This window comes from Tachyglossus aculeatus, chromosome 9, assembly GCF_015852505.1.
Source record: "Tachyglossus aculeatus isolate mTacAcu1 chromosome 9, mTacAcu1.pri, whole genome shotgun sequence".
NCBI classification, from domain to species: Eukaryota; Metazoa; Chordata; class Mammalia; order Monotremata; family Tachyglossidae; genus Tachyglossus; species Tachyglossus aculeatus.
This window is the reverse complement of record NC_052074.1, coordinates 46,874,228-46,887,333: the sequence shown is the minus strand read 5'-3', so window position 1 is coordinate 46,887,333 and position 13,106 is coordinate 46,874,228. Positions and strand designations below refer to the sequence as shown.

Sequence of the window (13,106 nt, the reverse complement as noted above, 5' to 3'; positions counted from 1 at the left end):
ATAGAAGCCTGCTCTTTCCGTGGTCAGATGTCTCTGGCCAAGGCTGTTTTGGGAGTTCCTTTGCCTGCAGTTTAAGATGCAGTAATTGTAATTTCTTGGTGTGGGTTTTCAGTAATTTCAAGGAATAACTTTAGGGAGAATGTCGACCTTTTTTTAAGAAATAAAAATCCTGAAGGGAGAACTTTGGTTTCTGTTTTTGTTTTTCTAAAGTAGTTGTTTATAGAAACCCTCTAATTCTGATTCTCTAGCCAGGGCATCAGGGTGGTAAATTCAAGGCCTAGGTAAGCAGTGCATGGCAGGTAGAAATTGCATGCATTTTTAGGGGTTTGCTCCTGAAATACAATATCTTGAAAGCTGATTTATTAAAGCCATAAGGTCATTTTCTGGCACTAAGTACTTCTGTAGCCCAGAACATTAATTATATGTTGGCTGAATCAAAATCTGAACTAAACTGAGCCCTCTGATATGCCTGGTATTAATGTTTGTTTTAATATCATCAATACAAAGAGATATTTAAATGCAAGTGATGCAGCTGGTGCCAGAATAAACTGTGATGTGGCACATGACCAAGCATCCAGTATACTGTGGTCATTGAGGATTTTTGAAAAAAGGTGGCATTCTGAAATCAGTCAGAGAACTAAATGTGACACAGCACTGTTGTTACTGAGAATATCTGAGACTGACTGACTTGTTTGCATTGTTTTTTTGTGTTTGTCCATATCTCTTTGGTAGCTTTGTTCATAAAATGTCACTTCACATAAGATGAAGGATTTGTAGATTTTCTTGAAAAACCAAAACTACATTCTCAAAAGCACCCATAATTCACATACGGGGGCGGGGAGGAAGGCATTATTACATCTACTGTAAAACTAATGTTCAAATTGGCCAGGTTTTCACATGCCATTTTCCCTTTTTTAACTAAGGATTTATGTTCCCCCCTATATTCTAGATAAAGGGCAAATTTCCATTCCAAAATGAGATATTAAACACTAGAGGAAAACATCTGAAATATTACTTTTTAAGCACTGTTGTATTCCAGGAAGCAAGTTAAAGGCATAAAAAGCTTATTCACAATTGTAATGAGTTTTTTCTTCTTTTTCTTTTTTTCCTACTCCTTTAAAATTAGATTGAAAAAACAGAAAAGATTTCCAAAATGACAAAAGAGCAAATGCTGATTAAACAACATAAGCAGGTGTGGTGGCATGAGCACAGAAAACTGAAGGAAATCAGGTAAAATTTGGGGAAATCTCCATCAGAACATTTCCAAAGAGCAAATCAAGACAGCAGGATCTCAATGTTAGATTTCAAGAAAGATGTTCATCTTCACATATTCTCTATATTTTTAGTGGTATTTAATGTTACTGTATATAGAGCATTTATTCGAGAAAAAGATGCCTTTATCCAGCATTCGTAGTAGCCTAACATATTCTCTTCTTTCAACTGCAAACTGCATCCGCCTAGTTAAAAAATATTTCATTTATGATCACTTGACTTTTCATACATCAGAAAGAACATAGTCAGTGAACTTCCAAATGTATTTTTCTGATATTTGTTTAGCGCTTACCAGGTGTCAAACACTGTTCTACCTGCTGGGGTAGGTACAAATTAATTATGTTATGTTATGTTAATTATGTTGGGCACAGTCCCTGGCATGGCATGGGGCTCACAGCCTAAGTATGAGGGAGATTGTGACCAAAAAGTTTGTATCATAATTATGACATAAATGTGTTTGTTTTAATGAGAGACAGATAAGTAAGGGTTAAGTTCTTTTTAAGGTTCACAGAGAGGCTACTATGACATCAGATTTCCACTTACTGTGCATTTCTTGAACTTTGTGCAAAAGTCTGTGGAATAAAATACTCTGCAATGGAGTAAGCATTTTTTTAGTGTCTATGCAGGTTCAACTTTTCAAATTCTATTAACTTTTGTTTTAAGCGGGATCAAAAATGGTAGTGTTCCCCCTTCTGTCAGGAAATATCTACTTTTCAAGTGTCAAGTTTGTTGCTCCAACTGGTTTGGATTGTTTTTATTTTTTTTTAAGTTATTGTAAAACTCAAATACCGTCCATGAACCAGTTTCATTCTACATCCCTGAACAAAAATGGTTAAACTGAACTCACTCTTTCCACCCAAAAGTCACCTTGTACAGATGGAAAGTTTGAGCTGCATGGAGAAATTTTTGGAGAGTTAAGCATACTGAAAATAGGTTCAAAGGAAAGGCATTGGCAACTTTAATTTTAGTGTTCACTGATGCAAACGCTAATGTAAGAGCAACACACTGGAAAAGAAGCAAATTTTGACCTGGATTTTTGCCTCTTTTAAATATGTTATACTGCTCTTGAGCAGGAAAGAAGTCACAGGCAAATGCCATTAAGAATGATCATCTTTTTAGGTTGGGATGGTACATAAAAAATTCGGTGAGCATAGGGAAATATTTAAGTAATAAGGACTAGAATTTAGTTAACCTTGTAATTGGAGCAGAAATGAAACCAGAAGGGGAAGAGAGTGAAGGTTATTTCCTGCATTATTCTAAAACAGTGACCTCACATCAAGTCAATGATTGTTGAAATCAGCACATGAGTAGGTTTATCAACAAGTGCTCCTAGGTACTTAGCACTGGTTGAGGCCTTTAAGGTTTATGTTACAAAATAGTCCCAGTTCCCCTTCCTTAAAAAGAGGAAAGATAAGATGAACAAACAAATATGCATCAACTGTAGATTTTTGCAATGTAGTTTTCCTCAAATGACACCACTGATGGTGAACTTTACCTCCTGTGGTTGAAAAGGCCACCAGTTCTGACCGTCCCAAAGATATTTAGAGACTGTCCTTAGCTGTGCTGTCGTGCTTGTTGTTTGTCCTACACACAGCACTTCAGAAGAGTGGCAGTGGCTCCTTGGAGCTTCTTTAGTCATGTGTTGAAGCCCCTGATTTGGTAGCAGGCCACGATGCTTGATATGCTTATATGCCTGGGAATCTTGCGGTGATAAATTAGGGGGAAGAATGGATCAGACTTTGTATTGGCGGGCCTGGCCAGAGGAAGGGAAGGGGAGAGAGTGAGTATAGTATAGTATAGTACAGTATAGTAGTAGTATTGAAGTGTTTACTGTGTGCAGTTCAGTACAGAACAATGGCTCTGCCACTTGTCTGCTGGGTGACCTCGGGTAAGTCACTTCACTTCTCTGTGCCTCAGTTACCTCATCTGTAAAACGGGGATAAAGACTGGGAGCCAAATGTTTGGGACAGGGACTCTGTCCAACCTGATTAATTTGTATCTACTTAAATACAGTGCCTGGAACACAGTAAATGTTTAACAAATATCAAAAAACAACATCCCCCCCCCACCAAAAAAAAAAAAAGCCAAAACAAAGCACTGTTTTAAAGTGCTGGGAAAGCATACATAGGTGAGAATTAGACTTGACTCTGACACCACATAGGGCCCCATTTAGAATGAGACTGCTGGCTGGTCAATAGGTGATATCATCTGAATAGAGGAATGTGGTTTTTGTCTGTGTGGGCTTCCCGCTTAGGATGGGGAAGCTATACCTGCTGATAGGCTGGCTGGGCATTAGGAGGTGCTTCCAAGAGGTGACCATGCCATTAGGGAAACCCGGATGTTCTTGGGGATAAGATACATTTCCCCATCCCAGGTCCTGGTATTGTCGGGTGGGGGAAGAGATCCTGAAGAGTCTGGAGATCCTTTCTCTTGCTGTTCCTCTCTCTTTTTCTCTTTCTCTCTGATGCCATTGCCCAGAGATGACATCACCCACCATGTGAGGGCCTGCAAAATTGATTAGTTTTATAACATAGTAATAATTCATAATATAGTAATAATTGGGGTATTTGTTATGTTCTTACTATATGTCAACCACTATAGTAAGTGCTAGGGTAGATATAAGATAATCAGGCGAGACAGAGTCCCTGTCCCAGATGGGGCTCACAGTCTAAGGGGGAGGGAGAACAGGTATTTTACAGATGTTAAAATTGAGACACAATAGTTAAGTGATTTGCCCAAGGTCACACAGCAAGCAGATGACTGAGCCCCCTCCTTTCTCTCCCCCACCTTACCTCCTTCCCCTCCCTACAGCACCTGTATATATGTTTGTACATATTTATTACTCTATTTATTTTACTTGTACATATTTACTATTCTATTTATTTTATTTTGTTAGTATGTTTGGTTTTGTTCTCTGTCTCCCCCTTTTAGACTGTGAGCCCACTGTTGGGTAGGGACTGTCTCTATATGTTGCCAATTTGTACTTCCCAAGTGCTTAGTACAGTGCTCTGCACATAGTAAGCGCTCAGTAAATGCGATTGATGATGATGATGATGATGATGATGAACACTCAATAAATACAATTGAATGAATGAATGAATGCCCAATGAAGAGGCCTTGGGGGAGATATTGAAAAGAAAGCTATTTATGCTAGGCAAGTATTAAATAATTCTGGGTTCATTTATATCATACTGTGAAAGCCACAAATTAAATGTTTTAATCTAAGGCTGGTAATACTTATTTGCCACCCTATCTTTTCATTGCTCAACCCCCTTAAAATAGACACCTGAAATGGCATCTTCTTTTCACAGAAATATACAACTTTTCTCACCTCCTTGGGTTACCAAGAATTATTTAAATTTATATCATCTTTTATCAATGGGTAGCAAAGCTTTTTATAATCTTAGTGATTCCTTGAAATAGCTCAGAGAAATGGTGTTAAATTCATTTTACACTTGTACCGATCAGAGCTGTGAAATCTGGGGCTTTCAGTTTAGAGTTAGGTTAATGTTAAAAACTTTGTATCAGCACCCAAGGATTCAAGATGAAGGAATTCATTGAGAAATGGTTAGGAATTATAATTTGGGATGATTTGAGCAGAATCAAAATGTGGTTAACTAGGTATATAGTGGGACAGAATTTGAATTACTGGGAGTGAGGACAAGCAGAGTTTGGGGTTCTTGCCAGGTTGATAAGGAGAGAAGACTTCCTCTTCATACTTCAAGTCTTCGCTGTAATGAACAACTGCCCAGCTGGTTCTTTGATCTATTTCTTTGAAATTCTGGAAATTTCAGTTTCACCACAATGGCCATGAAGACATTTATTAAGATCATTTGGTTAGGGAGATCTGCTGGTGAACTGCAGCAGTATAGAAACAGACAAGAGTTCCAGTTATGATTTATCTTCTCTAAAATGGAAATAATACTAAAGATCAACTTTAGGATTTTGGTAGTCTTGAAAAAATTATAAATCCTTTGTCATGGACCAGATACACTTACATACTTATTACTATTACAGTAGTATTCATTTTAACAAATTTATGTTATATATATTTATTTTCTGCTATAATATTAAACCTGATATTGAAAGTGGCATCATTGCATTTAGAAAGCTCTTTGTTTCCCATAATAAATATCTATAAACTGTAATACACCCCCATCTGTTCAGCAATATTAGAGGGTTTGAGCTGTCAAACCAACGCTACAATTAAGATTCCAGACAAAATATTGTTGACAAATGGCCTAAATGAAAACCTTAGACAAAGATACTCCAGGTCACAATTCTAGTCTGCCTGGCTGACTCTCTCAACTATAATAAACAATGAATAAAATAAGGATAACTGACTGTGTCATAGTAACGCCATATTATATAACTAATGATTGTAAAACATATAAAGCACTCTGGAAATGCTAACTCATATGTTAAAGAACTTTGATGGTAAGTGCATCACTGTCTGAAATGTTCTTTTTTATGGATGGAACTTCTCTGTGTTTTGGGCTTGCTCAAAGGTGTATTTTTGAGGAGTAATTACAAGAAGATTAGGTTGCTCTTATTTGAATTGAGAAAATTCATTTTTTATTTTGCTAACTTGGCTATATGACATAAACTACTGAAAGTAGAAACTTTAGATGTGTAGAGGCTCAATTATGGAAAGATATACTATAGTAGCTTGAAAAAAATCTTAATAATGATAATGGCATCTTCAAACAAAGTTATTAGATATTTCTGGTCAGGATAAATAGAAGGGTCTTGGTTTTTGGTAAAAGGCAAGTAAAGGGAAATAGTCTAGTTTAGACATGGATCTTATTAATTTGCCCATAAAAATGATAACATTCCCACAATTTTCACTCCTTTAACCAAAAGAAATTTGGGCCCACCCTAAGCATCCAAGTTACACATATTTATAATTTTACAGGCCACTAGGCACCTGAGACTTCCCAGGAGGACCTAGCTCAGGAGTGTATTTCTGGGATCTTCTCTGTTCCACTCCCATTGCAAGGCTGAGTGGGAGTCAGGATGGAGCTCCGTTCCCAAAATTAAAAAAAAAAAATAGGAAAAATGTCATTATCCATACATCATAGATTACACTCTCAATTCAAACTGTGGAGTGTAAATGTTTAAAGTCCAACTTTTTCCACACAGGAATACCTGCAAGCATTCACTTAGCAGCTCCTGAAGGTGCCTAACTACTTCACCAATGGAGTTGTCCCTATGTTAGTGACAAGGAAATATATTCAGAAGGAATTTTACATTTTTTTCCAATAATAATAAATAATTATGGTATTTGTTAGGCACTTTATATCAATCACTGCTCTAAACACTAAGGTAGATAAAAGTTGATCAGATTGGACACAGTCCTTGTCCTACATAGGGCTCACAGTTTAAATAGGATGGAGTGCAGGTTTTGAACCCCCATTTTACAGATGAGGACAACAGAGGCAGAGTTGAGTTGCTTGTTGCCTTCATTCATCCTCTCTTTCATCCCCAGATCAATCAATCAATCAATTGTATTTATTGAGCGCTTACTGTATGCAGAGCACTGTACTAAGTGCTTGGGAAGTACAAGTTGGCAACATATAGAGACAGTCCCTACCCAACAGTGGGCTCACAGTCTAAAAGGGGGAGACAGAGAACAAAACCAAACATACTAACAAAATAAAATAAATAGAATAGATATGTACAAGTAAAATAAATAAATAAATACATAGAGTAATAAATATGTACAAACATATATACATATATACAGGTGCTGTGGGGAAGGGAAGGAGGTAAGATGGGGGGATGATGAGGGGGACGAGGGGGAGAGGGGGAGATATGTATATAGATGTAATTTATTTATATATATTAATGTCTGTTTTTCCCTCTATACTGTGAGCTCATTGTGGGCAGGGAATGTGTCTGTAGTTATACTCTCCCAAATGCTTAGTATGGCTTTGCACACAGTGAGTGCTCAATAAATACGAATGAATGATTGAATGAATGAACGAGGTCACATAACAGGAAATGGGTAGAGCCAGGATTAAAACCCAGATTCTCTGACTCACAGGCTCATCCGCTTTCTGCTAGGCCATGCACATAATCAGTGCCGGAATTAGGATTGCCGGGCTTCTCCATCTGTGAAATGGCACTTTCCTTCGTCTGAATGAAGATTTCTGGCTGCTATATCAGTAATCTTAGGTCAAGTTTCAAGTTCGGTCAATCAGTCATTTATTGAGCATTTACTACTTGCAGAGCACTGTACTAAGTGTTTGGGAGAGAACAGTACAACAATGTTATTAGACGTGATTCCTGCCCACAATGAGCAGCGTCGCTTAGTGGAAAGAGCCTGGGCTTGGGAGTCAGAGGTCGTGGGTTCTAATCCCAGCTCTGCCACTTGTCTGCTGTGTGACCTTGGGAAAACCACTTAACTTCTCTGAATCTCAGTTACCTCATCTGTAAAATGGGGATTAAGACTGTGAGCCCCACATGGGACAACCTGCTTACCCTTGTGTCTACCCCAGCACTTAGAACAGTGCTTGGCACATAGTAAGCACTTAACAAATACCATCATTATTATTATATACAGTCTTGAAGGGGATAATATATAAGAGCCTGAGTATTGGATCTGTGAAATGAGGCAGTGTCTTTAGGGGACATAGCATGTGGTTGCTGATACTCATAAAAGAAGTGCTTGGGGGTGACGTGTCTTGGGATGAAATCATATAAGACTCCATCATTACTGCTTTTGGCTTCCAAAGCTACCAATATAGAAATAAACCTTTCTCTTCCCCACCGAATTCTCACTCTAAGTCCAGAAGGGGGAAGAATCCAACAAGGAAAGAGGGTCTCTAGAAAAGAATTCAGTCTCAAGCAGGTGCAGGACCCAGAGGAAATACAATTCTGGAAAAAAAACAATACAAAACAGATGCTATTAGAGGAATGAAGCACAGTTTACAATCCAGTCTATGCAGATCATTTGGAAGCAAGTTAAAGTGTTAATTGTCTGTCAGATCCTTAGGTAAATGGGTCCCTGTTTTGTGAAGCTTGTTTTTTAAAAGGCAGATTAGTTCTAGGCCAGTAATTCCCTTCTGGGTCCCTGACATGACTGCAGCCTGCAGCCAAAAGAGTTAAACCAATCTGGATTGTGGAGGAAGCACTGGAGAGATTAATTCTATTTGGATTAGCACTGGCATTATTTTCATCATTACAGATGTGGCCTATATTGCTTAACTTAAAATTTAATTCTCAACATAGATTCTGCTTTGGTGTATGAGAGAAACAAGGAGCTCTTGTGGAGTGAACCTGGGCTAGCAATAAAGAAACCTGGGTTCTAATTCTGCTGTGTCCCTGAAGTCTTGGACAAATCACTTAATATAAAACCTTGTACTTTTTCCTCCCTACTGCCTGAAAATGTTGGGAGCAAAACATTTGCCAACTAATGTGAAAGTTCTCCTTAGCCCAGGGTCCATTTATTCCCCCCTAGTACCTTCCAATCCCTGGAGTGGCAGGTTTGACTAGCTCCAAAATATCTGTCTGGGCTCCACCTAAGTGCACTTGGTCATGACAGCAACCTTAATTCACACCCTTTCACATATGTTGTTAAAAAATAAAAGTTTGGGTATTCTGGGCAAAGCCTTCTTCAACAGGGACAATTAGGTGGCTATATCTAGTAATTTGAATCTTTTTGCCCACAACAGGGATTAGAATAATTTGAGATCCAATTGCTTGTGTGGCTAAAAAGGCCAATGAGAGACCTATAGGCTTGGGAGTCTGGAAAGAGCACAGGCTTGGGAGTCTGAGGACCTGATTTAATAATAATAATGATAATAAAAAGAATAATAATAATGATTGTGGTATTTAAGCTCCTACTATGTACCAGTCACTGTACTAAGCACTGGGGAGGATATAAGCAAATTGGGGTGGACACAGTCCCTGTCCCGCATGGGACTCAGAGTCTTAATCCCCCACTGTACAGATGAGGGAACTGAGGCACAGAGAATAATAATTATGGCACTAGTTAAGCGTTTACTATGTGCCAGGCACTGTCTTAAGCACTGGGTGGATACAAGCAGATCAGGTTGGACACAGTTCCTGTCCCACATAGGGCTCACAGTCTTCATCCCCATTTTACAAATGAGGTAATTGAGGCACAGAGAAGTGAAGGGGCTTGCCCAAGGTCACACAGCAGACAAGTGGCAGAATCAGGATTAGAACCCATGACCTTTTGACTCCCAAGCCCATGTTCTGTACACTATGCCATGCTGAGAAGTGAAGTGACTTGCCCAAGGCCACAGCAGACAAGTAGTGGAGCCAGGATTAGAACCCATTACCTTCTGACTCCCTTGCCCATATCCGTAGTCCAAGCTGGGTTCTAATCCCGGCTTCACCACTTGCCTGCTGAGTGACCTTGGGGAAGTCATTTAACTTCTCAATCCCTTAGTTTCCTCTTCCAAAAAATGGGGATACCTGTTCTCCTTCACACTTCGACTGTGAGCAAGACAGGAACCATGGTCAACCTGATTCACTTGTATCTACCCCAGAGTTTAGAGTAGTGCTTGCACATAGTAAGCCCTTTACAGATACCATTTAAAAATAGTAATAAGCATTTTAGAATTCATTTTGCAATCTAGAAACTTTAATTCTAGTTCAAAACAGCATACAATAAGTTCATGTTAAATGAGGTATTTCTCTTACCTAGACTATTTCCACCATGAGGAAATTCACTCTTTAGTTTCTAAAACTGTTTACCCAGCCAGACAAATTCTGCATAGGACAGTGGCTACCTTTTGTTCTTCCTGGAGGGTCTCTTTGGGTCCCTTAGTGTTTCAGCACAACATATCTAGCCAAAAAACATTGATCCTCTTGTCATCTTCTTCTTCAGACCTTCCACTCATCCAGTTCCTGATGTGGTATTCGTTCAGACTCATAAGCTTTCATCCAGGAGGAGAGGTTTCCCCCTCACCCTACCCCCACCTCCCCACAGGCATCTAAGAGATTTCCTGGTAGTTCTTTATTTGAAAGAAGATGGAAATCTGCAGTGTTACAGATTACTTCCCCGTAAGGACTCCTGGAAATACCAAATCTCTAGCTTAGAAATTAACTTCAGAAGAAGTTTCTAGATTCTTGTATTTGAAGACAAACAACTTAGAGTACATCAATTCTCGAGACACTTCTCTACATAAGAAATTTGCACAAAAATGCTTATTTCTAAGACAGTTTTAAAGGAAGAGCCTTGGCCCATCTGTCACAATGCATGAAGAGAATCACTCAGCCCAGAATGGCAATATGGTTCATGTTGTTCACCTCATGCAGACCCATTTCTAGAGAGAGATAAACAGTCTGTGGAGCCTGGAGCATTAGAAGCAGGATCAGTGGAGAGGCCAATGATTGTTTTGAAAACTGCCTCTGAACAAATCACTAAGTTTCCAAAGGGACAGACAGATGGACAGGGAAAGGGAAATACAATATAGATTTAACCAAGACATGTTTACAGTGCTCTCTAAAATGAGCTGCTAGTTTTATTTTAGAGACGTTTGTTCTCGAGTTTCTTTTTATTTGCTCAGATTTCATTAGTAAATAGATGTATTTTATCCTAACATTTGTCCATTCCAGACATAAACTGGAATCTGAAATCCAAACTTTTCTTGATGAGGGGAGCCCTGAATGTGAGTGCCTTTTGGACCTGAAGAATTTTGGTGAGAATTTTCAGATGCTTCATTAAGGAAAGTTTTAACTTAAAAGCATACCAAATGCTGTCCTTTCAGGCCACTGATCCCCTTGTCTCTCTTCCTTCTCTTTCTCTGAACACAAATTCCTGTTGGTTTATTTCCTAAAGGTGTCATAAATGAGGTTTGTAATGCTAGCCTCATTCTTAATGGTATCATTACTAGAAGAAAGTTGATAGAATAGTTCTGTAATATGAGCCTCTTTGAAAAAAATTCTTTTCTCAACTAGAATTGAACTTATCTGAAGAATTGGACACATATATAAAAAATACAATCAATCCAATCTGGTCATTGAGGGAGGATTTGAAATACAGGCTATCTGAACTACAGTCCTGCCCAGAAAATGACTTTAATCCCATCAAGGTGGTTGAACAGGTCGGTACTTGAAAAACAATTTTCAAAATTCTGGCATGTACTATTATTTATGGTTTGATGGATAAAGTTAGATATATAAAAGGAAGTATTGAAGTTTTTAATCAAAGTTGATATTATTAATGTAGACATATATGATTATTTTTCTTACAAAAAATATCCTAGAACTATCGACCTTTGGTTTGGTCAGAGTATAAAGCCAGGGTAGTGTACGATTGCTCATGAGGTTTGTTCTGCACAATGGATCTTTGGGTTTGCAGAGAGAAACTGAATTTCTGTTTGAAAGTGATAAGTATAGGGACATTCTAGAAACTTTCCTTCCTCAGCTTTTCCGAATTTAGATAAGTGCCCTCTGTGGCTCCTTTTGTTTGGACATCTACCGAGTACCCAGACAAATGATTAATGTCATGAGAATGTGGAATCTCCTCTACAGAGGTTTTTAAAAGTCAGGAAGACAACCATCCTTATAGGATTGGTTATGGTCCATTTCTGCCTCGAGCTCTAGGGATAAAGTTGATTGCCACTTGCTATCCATTCTATCCTTAAAACATTGGCAGGGAGTGAAGACTGTAAAATAAAAGTACTCCTTTTATTGAAAAATAGTCTAGTGATTGTTTTAGAAGTTGAAGCTGAAAATCTGTCTTTTTCTAATATTGCTTGTTCTCTGTGTTTATAATGGTAATATTAAATGTCATGAAATAGATAGAATTTATGAAGAAGCAACAAAAGGCTATTCTTGAAAGACTTACCCTTGAAAGACAGACATTAGAAGAAGAACTTGCAGACTATGGAATGAAAGTAAGTGAAGAGATAACACTTTTCAAGTACGAATTGGATTAATAGGAAAAAAATGACCACATTTATATTGTGATGGATAAATGGTTCCTTTTTCAGGTATTTGCTCATTCTTCAGAGGGAAAAAACATCCTCTTTCATGAATTCCCTAAAGAGTTAGAGGGCTTGGAGTGCCCATACCCAGATTTGAAATCTTCTATCCTTAAGGAGTTCTGCAAATTTACTGAAGAATATTGGTCCAAACTGCAAGAGATAGATCGACATCTAAAAGTCATAGACAGGTAATAAAATGGTACTTTGTAAATTTTTCTTTCTTTTCTGCTTACAGTTTTACAGTCTTTACTGAAGCCTTTGCAACCTGGACTGTTGTTTTCCTGAGTTCAATACATAGTTGACTTGTTAACAAGACACAATAGTAGTATTTGTCTTTTCAAAAGATTTCATCTGAAATGATAAAAAAATTTATAAAAGAAAAAATCAGCAGGGGTGGGGAAATGGATATCTTGTCAAAGCTCCCATTCTCACACTTTCAAGACCAAAATGATTGGGATATCTCATTCACCTTCAACCCAATCCCTCCGTCCCTAAAATACTTAGCAGGGCTCAGTCCTCTAAATCAAATGTTTCCAGAATATTTTGGTAGGAAAATGAGCATTGATCCAAAGTATAATGCAAATGTATGTAGGCTGAGTCATTTATGCGAAACTGAATTGAGTCATGTTCTGAAGTGACATTTGGTTTTCTAAAGGAAGTTCCTCATATGTGAGGATAGACTGAAAAGCTTAGGTCTGGAAAGATGAAGATTGAGTTGTGATATGATTGAAGTCTACATAGTCATGAAAGGTATGAACAGGAAGGTGATTGAAAGTGGTTGATTCAAAATAAATTAAAGGACCCCTTCTCCTCCACCCCGTTTCACAAGCCAGGTGGTATAAAATGTATTACCACAGGAAGTTGTGAATG

General features: G+C 38.1%; 1 protein-coding gene across 3 annotated transcripts in view; it reads left to right on the top strand.

Annotated features, from left to right (window-relative positions):
• Positions 1 to 13,106, top strand: part of CCDC148 (coiled-coil domain containing 148) — a 147,846-nt gene that overhangs the window by 58,468 nt on the left and 76,272 nt on the right. For 2 of the 3 annotated variants that reach the window (XM_038751570.1, XM_038751572.1), the window contains 5 exons: positions 1,127 to 1,230; positions 10,864 to 10,946; positions 11,206 to 11,351; positions 12,051 to 12,146; positions 12,243 to 12,424. In XM_038751570.1, the coding sequence (XP_038607498.1) occupies positions 1,127 to 1,230; positions 10,864 to 10,946; positions 11,206 to 11,351; positions 12,051 to 12,146; positions 12,243 to 12,424 (611 nt within the window). Of the gene's footprint in view, positions 1 to 1,126; positions 1,231 to 10,863; positions 10,947 to 11,205; positions 11,352 to 12,050; positions 12,147 to 12,242; positions 12,425 to 13,106 lie in introns of those variants that run through there. The other variant, XM_038751573.1, reaches the window with a different exon arrangement.